This window comes from Lathamus discolor, chromosome 4, assembly GCF_037157495.1.
Source record: "Lathamus discolor isolate bLatDis1 chromosome 4, bLatDis1.hap1, whole genome shotgun sequence".
Taxonomy (NCBI): domain Eukaryota; kingdom Metazoa; phylum Chordata; class Aves; order Psittaciformes; family Psittacidae; genus Lathamus; species Lathamus discolor.
The window spans coordinates 31,023,655-31,042,762 of record NC_088887.1 but is presented as its reverse complement, the minus strand read 5'-3'; the positions used below and the strand labels follow the sequence as shown (position 1 = coordinate 31,042,762).

The 19,108-nt window shown below is 36.5% G+C and overlaps 1 protein-coding gene across 5 annotated transcripts in view; it reads right to left on the bottom strand.

Moving 5' to 3' along the window:
* ITSN1 (intersectin 1) overlaps positions 1 to 19,108 on the bottom strand; it is a 142,258-nt gene that overhangs the window by 89,003 nt on the left and 34,147 nt on the right. For all 5 annotated transcript variants that reach the window (XM_065676868.1, XM_065676866.1, XM_065676864.1 and 2 more), the window contains 7 exons: positions 17,753 to 17,845; positions 15,636 to 15,699; positions 7,910 to 8,070; positions 6,265 to 6,444; positions 5,541 to 5,634; positions 2,598 to 2,698; positions 1,899 to 1,962 (listed from right to left, as the gene is read on the bottom strand). In XM_065676868.1, the coding sequence (XP_065532940.1) occupies positions 1,899 to 1,962; positions 2,598 to 2,698; positions 5,541 to 5,634; positions 6,265 to 6,444; positions 7,910 to 8,070; positions 15,636 to 15,699; positions 17,753 to 17,845 (757 nt within the window). The remainder of the gene's footprint in view (positions 1 to 1,898; positions 1,963 to 2,597; positions 2,699 to 5,540; positions 5,635 to 6,264; positions 6,445 to 7,909; positions 8,071 to 15,635; positions 15,700 to 17,752; positions 17,846 to 19,108) is intronic.

Below are 19,108 nucleotides of genomic sequence, written 5' to 3'. Positions count from 1 at the left end.
ACAAATAAAAAGCAAAACCCAAATGCTTCACTATTTCCCACATATCTCACACATCTGCCTGGAAACTACCTTTATAGCCATGGCTTCTAATTTGCTTGCTCTTTGAATGCTGCCTGTACTAGATACTGTGTAAGTAACATTAATCAGTGGAGTTTTCTCGAACACTTTGTGAACATCTACTAAACAGTATCATTTAGAAAAGAATCAGCTCAGATGTTTGGTAGAACATTTTGGTTTGGAATCCTTCTTCCCTGGAGGCTCCTATTTCACATTCCAGAGCACATATCTGCATTAAAATCAAAGCCATTAACATTCTAGTCCTGACAAGTACAAAAGTGTTTTAGCATTATACACTTACTAAAAAATTATGGAGTAACATCTCTGGATGACCTAAAACCAGTGCTCCATGGGATGCACAAAATGCTTTTATTCATGGTAAGGTGGCACTGGACAAAATTTAACAGCCTAAACATCAGCTTTATTTCGCTAGTGTGCTGCACTTTAATCATACAGGAAAATTATGATACTGCGAAAAATCACAGATAAGCAACTGATACATTCTTTTGATGCCTGGAGGTACAGGACTGTTTACAGGATTTAAATTTGGAAGACAATTACAGGCTCATTTGACCCACATTTGTGCTAATGAACTCCTCAGATGGGGGCATAAGAACAAGTCACTAGAATGAAAATCTAGCAGGCAAAGATATAATTGATCAGCTGTCCTAACAGTCCAGATCCACATCCTTGTACCAGGAATACGAGAACAGCTGCTACAAGAGTAGCTGACAGGCTGCATACTGTACTTCACTTTGTGTGTCTATGAATCAGTGAATCCAAACCCAGTACAGACTGACAAATCTTGCCCCAGAGAACAGCGACTGGGGTTCCACTGCCAGAGAGCAAGTATCAGAAAAAGGAGCTATACACCGGGCAACAAAAGCTGTAGGATCCTTATCTCAGTAGACTTGGCAGTTTTAAATGTCAAAAGAGAGTTATGTTTAGAACTCCTGCAGTACACTGACATCATTCCCCTGCCCACACAGCCTGCTTGAACACTGGCAACAAGCACAGTATTTCTGGGTTAATCATCTGCTGGATGATTGATATTTTTTTCCTTACAGTAGCTTTGTTAGGAAACAGGAGAGAGTGCATTTTAAGACGTAACACAAACACCTGTGCTTAGCAAAGAAAGCAAGTGCAAATTAATTGCCACATTAAACCGACAACACAGTTGAAACCCTCAAGCAGAAGTCAGACGGGTAAGTGAGTTGACAATGTTTTTCAAGCAAAGGCATAAAAAGTACGGCAGTTAATCAGAAGTAACATTCCATGTAACAATAAAAACATACTAAACTTCAGCAAAGAAGAAGTTGAAAGGAAAACAAGAAGGTGAGACAAATCCTTTTAAAATCCATTATTTTAAGCGTATGTAACTCAAGACCCTTGGAAATAAGCCCTTAGAAACTCATCTAAAAGGCAGAGAAGTCCCCAGATAAAGCAGGGTTCTGGATTAAGCTTCCTTTTGTACTACATGTGCAAATGTGTAAGTTTCACCGGTGCTGTATCACATATGGCCAGGGATGTGGAAGACATAGGAGGCTCAACATTTGGTCTGCCTAAAAAACTCATAACTGAAACCCAACTTACAAAACACCTATGTGCATAGTGTAAAAGACTATTTTTTAATTTTGTTAAGTAATATGAATATAAGCATATCAGTGCAGGTTTTGTTCTATAAAGTGTCACTTAACCAAAAGCACCACATAAAGTTAGACATTAAAAAACCAACATGTAATGATTTATCAGTGGAGGGAGACTGAAAAGGGAGAAAAAGCCCACAGTATTCAGTATAGAGGTTCAAGTACTGTTTCCAGTTTGGAAATTGATAGATTTACCATATTGTAGCCAGCTGAGCCTGTGGTAAACTTGACTGCATAAGAATAGTTCTTGCTTGTGGACCTAACAAAGCAAAACAAGGATTAACAAACACATGAGCAACTTTCTCCTTTTCTTGCATTACCAAGTAGCTAATGCACAAGCAGAGCTTAGTTCTGCATAGGTAACACTGAAAAGATGTTACCAGCATGAACTAGGCTCCTCCCACCAACGGAAAAAACTAAAAATAAGCCCCATAACCCTTCCCATCTCAACAACAGATTTAAAAAACAAAACCAACCAAAAAACAACAACAAAAAAAAGGCAAGCTATGAAAGTCAAAGGAACTAGTAGAACTAAGCCAGTGTATCACTCCAGTTTTTTCTGAAACTGAGTAGGCACCCTCACCAGTGGATGAGCTGAAACTGGAAATGGCTGCACAAGTTTTCACATAACCCACTGTACCCTTTCTAAGAATCGTTTCCCAGTACCAACTTACTTTGCAGAAAATAAAGGAAAGAAGGTGATAAAATTATCCCAGCTGGAATGAATATTTGTTTCTAAACAAGATCATTAAGCAGCTGGGAGAGTCAAACAGAAAAATGTTGACGGCAACAACAGAGAGATGAGTCTTTTACTATGGGAACACCATTTTTAATGCTACTATAATTGGCTTTTTACAGACTGAAAAAAGTAAACAACAGAAACTGACTCAATACCTGTTAAGTGTCCACTCATTGTTTTATCATGGCTATTGAACAGCTGTCTGTACTTCAGTCTTGATGACTGAGGTACAGCCCACTCTGCCACAGGAGGCACACTAGAATTAGAAAAAGGATAAGAAGGGGGGAGAAGATGATTTTAAATTTAATCACATGAAACTAACAGGTACAACAACATGACATGCTGCACAGAGATCAAGTTTTATGCTCAATATAGTCCTTTTCACAAACATTCCCTTCTTTTCCTGAAACCACAACAGGTTTGATTTCTTGTTTTCAAACATTCATCATAATTCAGCAACTTAGAAGATGTTTTTTTGTAAAGTTGAATGATAAACCTAAGAGTTTTGCTTTTTTCTTTACTAGCAGAGAATTAAGCAACCTAAACAGTCCACAGTGAAAACCCTTTACATAAACATACAACAGGAAACACATGACCAAAGTCAGCAGAAAGTAATATCACATTTTACCCTGTCTTTAACTGGTTTTCTTAGCCAAATAATTCCTAAATTGATTAAAGGTTGTGGAGTCTCCTACACTGGAGATATTCAAGGCCCGCCTGGACAAGTTCCTGTGTGATGTACTGTAGGTTACCCTGCTCTTGCGGGGGGGCTGGACTAGATGATCTTTTGAGGTCCCTTCCAACCCTTGGGATTCTGTGATTCTGTGAAATGTAAAATATACTGTAAACAGTTAAAAAGTGTGAAAAAGCTAAATTTGAAAGTAGTGTTCTTGTAATGGAGCTCAAATGACAAAAATAATATTCCCAGTTCTAATTCATTCACATAATAGGTTGCGCTGTGTGCTGTTATTTGTAGCTATGATTTCCCATGTTTGAAGGCTGACAAGTCTTCATACTGAAAAACAATGAGCACAGTTTTTCTCTCTTTAGGCACATTTAAACTTTGTCCTTTTTTGTTAAGGCTGAAAAAAGACACACACACACACACACACAAAAAAAAAGCAGCCAGATTAAATAAGCATTTGTAACAGCACCAAATTACAGGATAAAAAAAAAAAGAAGCAAGCCCAGCAAGTCTCGTTTCCCTGTTCCACTGAGCAGATAGCACGGTAAGATCTTTCAAGGTTGAGCTAAGAAGGATTATGTGAATACTCTCACTCTACTAATTGACCTCATATCCTATTTTCACACGACAACACCTGAAACAGCTCATACCTCTATTTCTCTTTTCTGTTTCCAAACTATTGTGCTGAAATAATCCTCCATCATAGGAACAAAGCAAAACCAAGCTGCATCTTAAATAATGAAAACAAGAATTGAAACTTTTTTTTTTTTAAAGAAGCTGACTACTTAAGTTTAATCCATGTCAGTTCCTCCCTCACAAGTTTTGCCAGATTTGGAGTTTCCATACATTAAGTCTACTTTAGTCTTTACCGATATTTGTACCTTGATCTGTGAAGTAAGGTTACTACACACTAAGTAATGAAACTCTCCTTCATAGATACTCAAATGGCAGTTTTGGAGGAAAAAAGGCTGGAGAACAAAACAGTTGACTCCTGTATGCCAAACACCATGCATGCCAAGAGTTCACTACTGGCGACTTGGCAGACAGAATTATAAAAGCACCACAAATGAAATTTTGAATTTCACCCTTCTCAAAATTCAAAATAATTCTCAGTTATGAAAAAAAAACCCTACTCAAACAAAAAAAAACCTTCAATTTTACATTTCAATTTAATGGGCTTAGATCTTCTTCCTCGCTTTCCATAAACTGCAAATCAATTACCTTGCTATCTGTTTTCTCCAAAATAAAACTTGAAGACACACACCAGTTCATAATTCAGCATTAGCAGCAGTCTGGGAAGGAACTGCTGGCAGATGCTTCAGAGTTACTGAAGTAACAGTGTGGAGCTGAGGAAGCTCCAGTCTCAGCCCAGAGTTAGAGAACTATGCAATTTCACCTCAGGAAAGAAATCATCTCACCTGAGGTTCAGGCCTCTGTTGGCAATAAAAGTGACTAGTAAGAGTCAGATATAGTTAACCCCAAAACTATAACAGCCCTCTTATGGAATATCTAGAAGCCATCTCAGCTGAAGTTTCTTGAACTCCGTTCATTATAAATACTAAATGTTGTTATGACAAAGCAAATAACTTCTTATATCTCTGAAAATTATATCAGAGCATCACTATGTTCCTAATACTACTAGGTTTCAAGGAGAAAATTGTTTGTTTTGAAAGATTTTTAATCCTATTTGACAATAATCAGTAGTGTCCTTACCTAATATCGGGGCACAAGAAAAAAAAATAAAATAAAAAAGATTAAATAACATCCCAAGCCATTTTCTCCTTAAAAAAAAATCTGTAGTACAGACCTGTAAGAAAGTTTGATTTATAAAGACTTTGGGAAATTACTCTCTTACCCCCTCTAAGGAAGTTTGATTTTGTTAGATACATTTCATTTTGCCTAACCATACCTTTTCTTAGGCCTTGAAATAAACTAAAAGCCTTTTAGGTGATTTTTCATGCAGAACTTGAAGAATACACAAGAAACATTCATGTGAAGTGTACTTAAAATATGAGAGCTATTAAATATTTTGCTTTAAAAAATTAACCTCAGTTGCTAATTTTAAAGAATATTGCTTGTTATGTTTTCTCACTAACAGGAGGAGGGCCTATGCAGTATTACACAATGCAGATTACGTTTACAGAAGCAAATGCTTTTCTAAAAATTAAGTTTCCAAGAGTTTGTAAATAGTGTCAACACATACTGTAATAGTTAATTATTATATTGCAATGATTCATTAGTCATGGAGCATTCCTTGTAAAACCACAGCATACTATGAAATCCTGAAGTATCTCAGCAGGAATTGATTTCTGCAAGTAAATATTATTTCAGAAAACAACTTTGCGTAAGAGAAGTAATTTTTCTAACTCTGAGGAATCAGATACACACATACGCTCCTTCCTTACCAACTTACCTAGCCACATCAAATGATTGTGCCTTTTGCAGTTTTGCATTTAGCTGTGATCCTGGACCAGATCTAGTAAAGGAAGTACTCTTTGGCAATGTGGCTGTAAATAACAGAATACATATATTATATTACCATTTTAAAATATAGAATTTCAGTGTTGTTCAGTTAGCTCCTAACATCAAATACAAGCATTATGATTCTTTTGATGGTATCACTTTTAAGAATACTACAATAAACTAACAATGTCTAACAAAATAGGTGAAAATACACTTCCCTCCTATTTTTTACCTTCACAGTTTATGCAAACACTGTTGATACCAAATTAGATTGTGATTAATCTAATTAGATTGTGTTAGAAGTCATATGTAGTCCAGTATTTTAAAGTAATCCCAACAAACAGCAGTACAATTGTTATAAACAGATAGTAGAGTACCATTTTCCATTTTGCTGGCAAGCCAGATTTATCACACTGCTCTTGTAAAAGTGTTAATATTTCACTCAACATGACCAACTGTTACAGTATGGTATGTCCATGTTTCTTCTTACAACTTTTATACAAGTTTGCTAACCAATTACATTGGGCTAAACCAAAGTACAGTCTTTACCCAAAGTCACTCTTTAAAGTAAGTTAAAATGGCTAATTCCATGTCTACTGTTCTCTGGACCCAAAGAAAATGGCAAAATAATTTGTTAATAGCAAGAAAGTAAACAAAGTCTCAGTGTAGCATACCAGGATGAGCAAAAGCAGGCAGAGGCTGTATAACAGCAGGAGCTCCATTAGCCATGGGAGGTACTGCTGCTGCAGGAACAGAAGATACTAATGGTGGAGACATTCCTACTACTGGAATAGATGCCATTGGCACTGGGGCAACTGATGTAAGGGATGGCATGCTGGCAATGCCCCCAATACCTAAGGGCAAGAGAAGGAGATATTTTTTTCTAATCTAGAGACTCCTAATATGATACAACAATTTAACTGTAGCCTGCAACCCAGCATTAAAAGCAGAATTAAAGAGCAAATCGAAATGGAAACTTTCACGCAACCCTTGAAAGAACTCTTACAGTTCACTGCACCATTAGCATGGCAGGGGAACATAAAACAATACAGAGGGAACAACATAGCACTTTCTAATGTATGCATATAAGATCACACTGGATGCAACACTGACCAAAAAAGTCTATTAGCATTTGCTGAAGAAAAGAATTGTTTGCCTTGAACTAAATGAAGAGCAGCACTGTCAAAGTCCAGTGAGTAATGAACCCAAAGCCTACGTTTAGCCACAGCTGAAAAGAACAAGATTCAGGATAACTGCTTGCAGCCTATTGTCAAGATGAAACAGTGCAAAGCTAACAGGGTAAAGCACAATAATGAGGTATTTTAGGTGTATGCACAGTTGCATGGATAACAGGGAGGATAAGGAGTTCCAGTCATGCCAATAGGAAGAATAAGGGGGTGTGCAAACAGCTGAGATCAAGTCTACAGTGACTGAGAATTAAAACCACAGGTTTTGCTGGTTGTGTTTGATTTTATTATGCCTTTTTTCACTTAAGCCAGTGTTTGATCTCTTCAATTTCACTGATTTCTTACAGTCAGAAATAAAACTGTTTGTAAAACTTGTGGAGGCAACAACCGATCAAACAACATGGTTGCACAGTTTATTAAATGCACTGTTCTTTTTTCCTTAAGGACAGCAGTGATTCTCAGGCCCCAATCAAATTGAGACACAGCGACAACTACAACAGAAAGGTAAAGAACTGCTCCCTACAGAATACAGCAAAACATCAAGGTGTCAAACACGAGATTCAGCTTCATTTAGTTACTTTCCTCTCATCACCCCATTTTCCCTACTTTTTACCTTGAGATGATGGCAACTTTGGCAGTACTTAACTATGAGAACTGAATCAGCAGCTGTTCTAGCTAATCACAGTGCAGCGCTGTTTCTAAAATACCAGCAGAGGGATGCATTACTACCGTGACTTGTAAAAAGTAAAAAAACATAGCTAATCTTGCCAAAGCTGGAGATTCCTTGATGATAGCAGTTCAAACAAAAACTCTATCACTTTGGAATGTATTAGCCCTCATTTCAGATCCATCTTTTTTGCCCAGAAACACTTTTGCTTAGAACACACAGGGAGTCATGTAAGGAGACCTGAAGCAAACAGGACCTCAGCTTATGCTATTCAGTAGGGTTAAAAACTCACTAAGATGGGTTTTCCCAAGCACACAGAGGCATATGGCAGCATTTGGCTTTGAATTCACATACTTTTAGAAGTATTTTTTCCTAAAAGTTTCTTTTAGAAACTGCAAAACAACAATCAAATTCAACTTAGGTTGCTACAATACAAGCTGACAAGGAGGAAAACAAAGACCTTACCAAATCCTGGGGCACTAGGCAGAGCAACAGGTGGCTGCTTCATGACAGGAGGCAGTGCAGATGGGAGTTGATAACCTTGTAGTTTTAATTTGATAAGTTTCATAGCTATTGAAAACTCCAACTGATCCATCCTCCCATCATTGTTCATGTCAGCTAGAGCCCTACAAAATACATGATTTTCACACTTAGATTCTTAAATCATGAACTTCAGGAACTGACCTAAGACCATGCACACAAAGGCGTGTATGTTTAAGACTAATTAATTTCCCTTAAAATATTTATGCCAGGCTAAAAGTGATCATAAAACAGGACACTGTTTAAACCAAGAGCTTCTAGGCATGGTTAATGAATACTGTTTAATTCACTTTTCGATTCTTAGAAGAATTACAGTGGAGCATGTAAAGAACAGGGATTAATGTAGTTCTACAAAAACCTTGCAAAATCACACGGTACTGCAAACAGCACCACAGAGAATCAAATAATTTAGTCTGCAAATCTGCACTTTAGCTGCACTTAAAATAAAACATTCTTTAATTCTGTGCACTTTACGAAACACTTGCTACATCTGCAAGCGTACAAATGTTTTCAGTTAAACAATAGTACTCAAGATAAAACATTGAGCCTAGACCTTGCATAGGCTTTCATGCAAAGTAGTCTGACTTAAAACAGTCCTCTTTTTGTTTCTTCATTTGATGGTTACGAAAACCATGCACAGCAGGGAACAGGGCTAGGCAGTTGGCGGGAGAGAAGCAGGAAGAAGAATGTTAGTTGCTGCAATTGCAAACCAAAAAAACAGAGTAAATGCACATTAGTAATGTGATTAGTTATAAACTTAGTTTTAAACATTATGCTTATTCCTTTGCATTAATTTGGAGAATTAAGTGCACATTGCAGTATTGGAATAATACATATTTGAAAGTTTATGAGTACATTTACATGTCACGGACACATCAATGTAAAGGACCTTCGCGGTCTAGTTAAACCAGAGCTTTATGTCTGATCAAATCTCTCTCGAGGAAAGCTTTCATTCAAGTATGTGAAAAGTTATCAAAAAAGTACTGCAATAAATTGACAGTTATTTATAACTGAAACTTAAATAAGTAGACAGACAGGTAAATGCAATGGCAAAGCATTCACAAAAATGCAATCCATCCCACCTCAGCCAAAAAAACCCCAGGGAAAGTCAACAAAGTGGCAGAAACCAGCTGCGGTTGCCACAGGCCAACCATACATCTTAAGAGTTTCCCCTGGTTCAGATCACCAGTAGCATTTCCCCAAAAATGGAGACACTCCAACCCTTCCCAATACTTTTAAGACTGTATTTTCAGCAGTGTCAACTGTCTTAATCCACTAATTTTGATGTCACAAGACTAAATAATACTACTGATAACCTGGCAACAATACCTAAAGAAAGTCTGGTGAAGGAAACTGTAGACTCTGAGGCTTACAGTTAGAAAGAAAAGTACACACTGCACCACTCCCTGAAAAATAATGAATTACTACATATATTTCATTGAAGAACAAGTTTTGGATGTGAGAACTTCTAGGTGTTATTCCCTGAAGCTTCCTATCCCAGAGAAGTTTAATTTACACAAAAAAAAATGTGTCTGCTCTTTTATAACTTTAAACCTTCTTCTTATTCCACTACCACCAAGCCTTTGGGAGCCTAAATTTAGCCTAAACTGGGACTATCCTGGGACCCACACAACACAATGCGATTCAGATTCAAGTTTCAGTCATGATCACTTAGTATGCAGTTCATCTGACAAATAATCAATAAAAATGATCCTGCTGTAGCAGCCAGACTTGATATATGGTAGTCCAACCAGCAGAAGGAAGAAGGAAGGCCAGCATGGCAAACCTGGACCAAGAGAAGCATCAATTTGGAATGGGCATCTCCTCTTCTTTGCAGGACACCACTGTTCTAAAGTCTTAGTTTCTGATTACTCTTCCATGAAGAGCAAGCAACACACTAGTGCTTCCTGACGTACTGGCAGGCTAAGTTAAAGTGGAAGATGCAATGGTTTTGTCATCACGCAACTTGCAGAAAGAAGTGGGAGAACCCTACTGAAAGCAGAAAATCTTTCCTCTTATGAGTGTTAGCAACAAGGATAGACTGTAATAGCTGTTAACGATTAATGTATGTTATAAAATGAGAGTATAGTTACTTCTAGAAAATAGCTAAGAACACAAAGTAGGTTTCTCACATTTTGCTACTGAGGTTATCCATATTTGGTTAATTCTGAAGTACAATGGCTTTCTCTGGACATAAAAATACTAAAAGTTTATTAGCTTCCATCTTATTCTTCTGTCCAGTGGGTTGTACGTACCACAAGCCACTATATATAAACCTGCAAAAAGATCGCATGTACGCAGTATGTAGTGCTTTTCCTCCTATGCAATGAAATAGGTATAAACCTCAAAAATACGTTTATTATCTCTCTAAAATTTTCTCTACAATCAGTTTGTTTGTATCAACTCAAAATTCCTGTAAAACGTCCAAATTAATTTTTCAGGATTTCATAGCTTAACTATTATGACATTTAAGACTATCCACTCTGCTTATTTTTCAACTGCAGGATGGAAGTGTCCCACAACATGCTGTAGAATTTTTGCTGCCCAAAATCACTTCTTAGGCTTACAAGGAATAGTATTACTCAGTACATTTTCATTTTCTTCTTCATACACCTTTTACTTTTTACAATCAAAACAGTTCATGTAACATCTATTAGTCACCACCTATTAACAGCAATGTTAGAAGTCTAACTTAGGAAAAAAAACACACTGCAGATCTTACAAACCCAAAACATTCAAGAAGCAAAAGGTATTTGGAATGTTAGAATGTCAGAAACTTAATGGCTAAATGTATATTTTGAAGCGCTGTCATTTGTGGGGTTTGCACTAGAAACTGAACTGACATATGCTGAATGAATACTGAGGGTGAGAAAGCCTCATCAGAAAATTAAGACTCTGAAGAACACTGGAACCCAGGAGAAGACAATTTGATTCATTTAACTGATGCTTACAGACAGCACACCTTTTTGAAGGCAACCAAAGAAAACGAGAAAATATTCAACAAGTAAAATGCATGGTGTTAATGAAAGTTCAGTTCAATATTTCCTTATCCATTCTTCTGTCAAATGCCCAGTGGAAATGAGTAATGAAAAACAGGCTTGTATGGCTAGCAAGTTGAAGATGTGCACAGGAACAAAGCTAGAGAAATTGATCCTGATAAACCTATTCTAGCAGATTTTGGACTGCACTCGAAGAAGTCAGTGGTCTTCCCAAAGATAGCTTACTCCTCAACATACAAAGAAGTCAGTAAGCTCCATAGTGACCAACTGGCACCAACAGCTCAAATAAATAGTCACAAAGTTCCCTACATCTTTGCTTTTAAGCAAAGTAATTACACAAGTTGTATTTATTATAGTCTTATTTGTTCAACCTAACAGGCTTCTACACCTGCAAATATTCTGACTTAAAAAATTTAAGCCTTTCCATTACTAAAGCACATTATTGAGGCAGAGTCCCTTAATAATGGCCATGAAAATACAGTAATAAGAAACTCTGATGTGCACCAGTCTCTCTGCTTTATTTGAAATCCTATTCACATAATCATCAGTAGCTTTTAATTTTATGTCTGACCACTTGTTCAACTCATTTACTCTACATCAATGGCTTTGTTATTTAAATTAACAGCACAAATTTGTGAGAAAAATTATGTACACACTACAGAATTTATACACATTCTTACAGGATGCTAACAAAAATCAGCTTGTCTTACAAAATCTTTGGTGCAAGAATAAGACAAATTTTAATTTCTAATTACTGAGCCTAGCATCATGCTGTCAGATTGCAGTGCTATTTTTGAATAAACATCACCTTTAATGCAGTGAGTGGCTGACAGTACACACTACCTGCTCTGATTCTAATGAAATTTGGAAGAATGTAATGTCCTTAAATTTGTTTCATGTAAGGTCTGGCCAGAACCAGTGCAGAGCAGTAAGTGGATTAAACCTTGACTAAATATTTATCATATTTTATACAACAGGGGTTTTCTAATGAGAATAGCTGCAGTGGGCTTCATCACAATGCTAGGTTTCAGGTGTTGACAAAACCGTTCCTCTGCTGATCTTTTCCTTTATCTCCTCTTTTCTGCAGAATGCATTCTGCATTTAAGAGGCACAGAAACTGCATATATACAGGGTGGGTTTTTTTTCCATCAAATATGATTATGACCCACCTATAAAATGTCTACCTCCACAAAAATAGCACAGAGTGTTAAAACGAGGAAATCTCCTTGCAGTTCAAAAAACTCTGGATTTGTTTAGCTTTACATTCCCATATTAGATTATACAATCACATGTTGCATTATCGAATGCAGACGAAATTAGTGAGGAGAAATTATGTCTTTAGCATCAGTGGTTTAATCAATACATGTGTAGTAAGACTTACAACTCATATAACCTCATATAACGTTACACCTCATATAAAGTGTGAGAGTACAACCTTTTACTCCCACACTTGGACACAAATTTAAGAAGGTTTGAGAAGCATACATCAGAAATCAGTAAGTCAACCAATGGCTTTAGTCTGTCCTGAAAAAATAAGTTAATTCTAAATGCACGAAAAACAGATGGCATTGATTATTTTAGTTCTCATTTAATTCCAGAGAAACAGGCTACATAGAAGTTGCTTTTAGAGGCCACCATTCATAACAGCTTTAGAAGAAAGCCAGATTATTGCCTACTTAAAAACAGTTATCTTCCAAGCCACTGCAGTCTCAATTCAAAGCCTACTTAGAGCCTTCTTAACAGATTACCACTTGGCAGACTCCAAAGCTTGTAAAAGGTAGAACAGTAAGTATGTTGTCATGACAGACCTTAATAATGCCAGTAATTTGCTTCACTGAGGTCCTGGAGACTTCTTTTTTCTGAAATGAATGATGAGTAGAAGGGACACAGGAATTCTCAATGCTAAAAATCATGGAGGTGCTATTTTTAAGGAACATGAATTCTGGGGAAGCTTTGATTAACAGCAGAAACAAATTACAAGATATAGTCCTTAGCGTGTCATCTTATAAAACAATTACACTAATGGCAGAATGTTCTCAAAGCAGCTCTTGAGGTAGAAGACATTTAACTGGTACTTCAGCTACCTAGCTAGGATTTCCTGAAGTTCCAGTGAAAATAATTTTTCCACAATACAAAAAACACAATTCAATTTTAATTAAAATTAGACAGTCAAAATCCTTATATTGCTCATGCCAATGAAACACTCTCACTCATCAAATCATACATTTGGAAACTCAGAGAGATAGAGGGTTTGCTTTTACTGCAGAGAGCTCTGAAAGCAGTATGGCAAATCACTCATTGGGCCAATCCTTTCCCAGTTGCGTTTTTCTGCACAAGAACTTTTATAGCCAACAAAACAGATGAAACTTTGTATTAACATAAGCTTGTCTACATACAGCTGTAGGTAATCCTTCACAAAACAAATGCTGGGCTCTTAGGTGGCAGGCAGATTAATACTAGCAACTGCATTCACAGTAAGTCATGAAGAATAGGAAAACACTTCTGAAACACAACATACACACACCTATGTATTTCTAGGACCAGCAAATTAATTTGAAGAGTTTCACAAGTTGCTCTAACTCAGATAAACAAGTTTCCTTCCTTAAAGGCTGTTGTACTTCCCATTCTCTCCCACTAGTGATTATACTCTACCCTAAATAAATAAATAAATAAATAAATAAATAAATAAATAAATAAATACATCTAGTCAATAAATAAAGAATACAGACATAAAAGAAGTTTTATACAGCTGATCTGTCTCAGAGATTTGGGGATCTTTACTCCAGAACTCTCCCCCCGTCAAAATACTCATGGATTTATGTCCATGTTAATGGAGATTTAGATAGGCAACATCAGAGTATTGCTATTAGCCCACAAAGCAAGTGTGCCCCTTTGAGATCTTACCCCTGGCAGCTAAGACAAACAACGATTCACATTTTTCTATGCAGTCTTGAGCATATTGTGATGCCCTCTGCAGCCTGCAAAGGACTTCTTGCCACTAAACAGTCTGACTTCTATTGTTTCTGTGGGACAGCAGTAATCTGTGGTAGGTTACAAACAAACATTCACTGATAGATCAAAAGAGTTAAATCATTCAAGTTGTCGAATAAAAGGAGGGAGGTTCCTTTTTTTTATTTTCTATTTTTTATTTTTTATGTTTAAGAGGTCTTACTACCATTATGCAACTGTTCTCCTACTTGGTTACTCTAATTCCAACTGGGAATATATACAAGCGATCAAGATTTTTACTTAAATATTTACTTTTCTTACTTCAAAGATAACTGAAAAACGGAAGGAGACAGTGAAAAAGGCACATCTACATGCTTTTTTATGATTTATAAAGGCAGCATGAATAAGTTTTAGTTCAGCTTTACTTAAAAAATGTGCAAGTTCAGGTCTTGTCTCTATGACAACTACAGAACTAGTGGAATGATTCCCTCCCTCTCTCAAGAGGCTGAAAAACTGAATAATTCCGAGAGGAAGAGATTTTTAATCAGACTATTTACAATCACTCAGTTTTGTTAACACCTATTTAAAGCTAACGCCTATGGAACATTTTTTGAAGAAAGGATGTCTTGTTTAAGACAAAACCTTTTTCCTTGTCTAATTAAAAGGCAAGAGAAGTTCCAAAGGGACATTTGAACTTTCACTGCATCTAAGGCAAATAAGATAACCAGACCAGATTTGGTATTTGTAAGATAAAGATAATTTTAAAAGAAAATAAGCTATTTATTTAAAAGCCATGTAAATCCAGCAATGTAAACCCTATGTTTCCAAAGCAATTGTTTTCCTTGCAAGAAAAGAATTCTTTTCTCTCTCCAGTCGGAGCAACATTCTGCCTTCAGAAATCTTTACTACATTAAAATGTTTTTATAACTGCAACACACTACTCTTTCAAACAGTTATAAACAGAGGAAAAGTTAACAAATTTGGCAAAAGCTATCCATCCCTCTGCTGCTTTTTTCAAATCTAGAATTTGACCAGCATTATTTCACTGTCTAGCACCAAAGTCTTAGTAATAATATAATTAATATAAATTATGAATAATCCATGCAAGTTAGCATGTCAAAGTCTGGCAGGGTCATATAATTTGGAGCAGAAAGAATTACAATCCTGAACGAAGAAACTGGCAGATTGTAGAAATGTATGTGATGTGTAATATATAGCAATGGAGATTCTGATCTGTCTAAACTCACCAAAGAATAGTAAAAATTTCAAGCGTTCAAGCTGTACCTCCAACTACAACAGAAATAGTCTATGCCAGTCTTAATTTTTGTAACAAATTTTGCAAGATTTGTGCAAGGTCTCCCAGTAGAAGATTTTTAATACTAGTTACTGTGCTTAGTGACTGTGTTAGTATGGTTTTAATAAAGTTGAAAGCATTTAGTAATTTGAAAAGAGAGTTGCAAATCGCCAACTTCAAAAATGCCATTTGCAGAAGGATACCTGCTTCTAATAACTGAACTAGTAACTAAAAAACACAGCTGAAACATACTACAAAACATTGCCTTGTAGACCTTTGGAATGCACACTGAACTAAATTGGTGATTTTAAACACCAGGCTGTGAAATACGGTTACTGTCCTGGTCTGTACCAGTAAACGTCATTCTACGACATAACTGTAATTCTCCCGTCCCCTCCCATATACTCACCATATCTGTGCTAATACTGGTTGAGGTAACCCAGATTGAAAAAAAAAGTTTCTAGCTTGATCACCTATAAAATAAATAGGACATCATTTTAGAATATGCTAAAAATACCTGCAAGAAGAAAGAGGAAATAATGAGTCAAAAATATCTAAAACAGAAGCAACAGTAAAACCACAAATACTTAATGCTACACATACATAACGGAGTATAAGATTTAAACTTCTGTTGTCACTTGCAAACCTACCAGATTATTTCCACCAAACATGTCCTGTTAAAGTCTGAAACAGTCAGCACCACATGAAGTCAACTGTGCATAAACATTTAGGGAAATGGGAAGCTTATGGTTCACAGTCCCCAACCTGCGTTTATGGTTCTGTTTGCAGGAATCCTACACCTTGTGAGAATAAGGAAATTGTTTATTCCAGGAAAGTATGTATCAATATAAACTCCATCTTAGATTTCTTTGGAAGTATAATGCCAGTCAGCTAGCACAAACTAAATAAAGTGGTCTTTACCCTGATAAACCACTATTAAAGAAAGCAATGGGGTATTTCCAAGTCATTTTCCAACTATCAATTAAAGGTGAGGATAGCAAAACAATTACAAAAGGATTAGACATTTGGAAATAATGTGGTCTGTAAAGGAAATTTATAAACAGAACAGAAATAGCTCTAAATATCCAAGGAGGTCAACAAAGCCAGTATTATTTTGTACCATATCTGCCATGTAACATTAGCAGAAACAATCAAACTGTATACTTGGAGGCATGTTTGGCTCCGATGAGATGCTGCTAAGAATGTAATTCCAATTTCACACTCTGGAAATCTTCTGGATGGATCAGACAGTACGAAAGGAAAAACACTTCTATACTTTTCACTTCAATTGAGCAGCAGAGTTTAGACAGCTCTAAAAAAAAATTAAATGCAAAAAAACCAAACTAACAAAAAGTAGGCATCCTATTGCTTTTAAAACCAAAACAAATTAGTGGTGTTCCATGAAAATTTAGTAGTATCAGTATAATTCCTTTACTTGCAGCTTTGCTTCCCACAACTTCAATTGATTTTGCAATTTAGAATTTTTAAAGAGGTCATTCATGATGATTTCACTTGTTTAAACAATCAGTTTCTGAAATAGATTTCAGTTAAATTGATACACCCTTATTCATAGAGATCTTAACCTATTAGTGTGTTAGCATGGTGGGTTGACCCCAGGCAGAAACTAAGCACCCAGTCACTCTCTCACTTCCTTCCCCCCAGCAGGATGGGGAAGAGAATAGGGAGAGCAGAAGTGAGAAAATTCAGAAAACTAGTTGGCCTCAATAAAGACAGTTTCATAAGTGAAAGAGTAAAAAAACAAACCAAGACATGATGCAAAGGTCTTCACTCAGCACCTTCCTCAAGCTCAGCCTCTGAGCAATGGCTACCTCAGAAGACAACAGCCTCCCTTCTCAGTTTTCGCTGAGTATGGTGGTATGGCATAACCCTTCAGTCAGTTGAGATCAGCTGTCCCCGCGCTTTCTGCTTCCCAGTTCCTTGACCATCCCCAGCCTACTCGCTGAGTGCAGAGTAAGAAATTATGAAAGCCTTGAGGCTTTGCAAACACTATTGAGCTATAGCCAAAACATCCAAAACACAGCACCATACAGGCTGCTCTGAGGGAAGGTAACTCCATCTCAGGCAGACTCAGCACAGTGAGCTAATTCACTGAGAACATCAAAAGCACTATAAATATCACCAGGCATCAGGGCGATTCCACATCCTAAATTCCAACTCTACAGTTCATAAGCATCAGCTGGCTTTACACAATAGAACTGCTTTATAGAGTTATAAATAATTATAAATCATTTTAATCCTACTTACAGAAAAATTAAGTGGTATAAACCAGGTATATAGCTGGTAAGTGTCAGAAAAACACAAGAAAATACCAGAAAAGATGGGGTTGATGTGGCAAAGCATCGGGAAAATTGGATATAAATTTTTCATTTAGGCATGATTTTCATGTATGCGATTTTTCATTTTAAAAGCAAGATCTGCCCAATTTTATAAATTCGTATTCCCAAATGTCTCCCAGGGAACTCTCTCCATATTTAGACTCATTAGAAATGAAAACTATTTCATTACCAGTGATAAATCCAGATGTTGGTTTCAGACTGTGGAACTGCTGATCATGTTTTGCTCTCTCCTCCACAGTAATAGCCCAGATATCCAGGTTGCCTAGTTCAAAAGAAATGGAGAAATAAAATTAAGAAACGTTATCTAAAAACTACACTATTTGTATTTCTGAGTGTAATTATATCATACTGGACCTCTGAAAACAACACACACACAGAAGCCCTTCATCCAAAGTCTATAGTTGAAAGCTCTAGGAATCCTTAAATAGCCAGTTAGGACATAGGAACTTCCCAGAACTACATGTTACCAAATGAAGACGAGTGCTGAGCACTGAGTCATTTACCTGACTCACTCAAAAATTAAAGTTACAACCAGGCTACTTAAAGTGCAATCAAACTTACAAATGGGCTATTAAAAGACAACATCAGCACACCAGAGGACATAATGCAGATAGTTCCTAACACTAGATATTTAGGGGGTGGGAGATCATTTGCCTCTCAGAGCATACACAGCTGAAATGCAAGTCCTTTTAACTGAAAAGATACCTCAAATAATCAGTTGTGTACTACATATGGTTTTGTACTATTCTAAGAGAATTCTCCTTACTTATCTAGGAAATGTGTGATTCAACCAGACAGTAAACATTTCTCATGGGCAACAACAGCACAGGAAAGTGTGCTCCTTATTCTTCTGAGAATAAGAAATCTGAATAAAAATGTGTTACACAGACCAGATTCTTCACATCACACTCATAAATTGGAGGTGAATATTTAGTTTACATTAAGATGTACTACCCTTCCCCAGTGCAATGCTTCCACAACGCTTTCTCTATTTCTGCGGCAGTTCCTCTCCTCTCTCTCCTCTTGCAGACTTTTCATTTCTATTCTCCAGATTATTTGTACTCAGAGCAAACATATTTCAACTTCCACTGGAGACCTCCAGACCTTAAATGAACTCCCTAACACTGTGTTTCAGGTTTCTCTCAACAATTTCTAACAAGTACAAATCCTGGTTTTAACATCTCTACAAGTACATTGCACCAGTCTATCTTCCTGTAACTCCTACACTATAGGAATGTAGTGATATGAAAGTATCCAGTTAATGGAATCACTGTTTTATTGAAGTAATAGTAAAAGATAAAATGTAGACTTGCAGAAAAACACAGAGGAGATCCAGCATTCACTCTGTCTCAGCACTAAATTCTCAGAGATTAAATTTCATGTAATAAGGTCTACAAACATTTACAGCAAGTATTTCAAACTACTTCAAGAATATAGTAAGATAATATAATAAGTAATATAACTGCTTGCAGAAACAGACTCAGCAGTTATGAAGAACATGATTCCCTGTCTCCTGAATTACTGC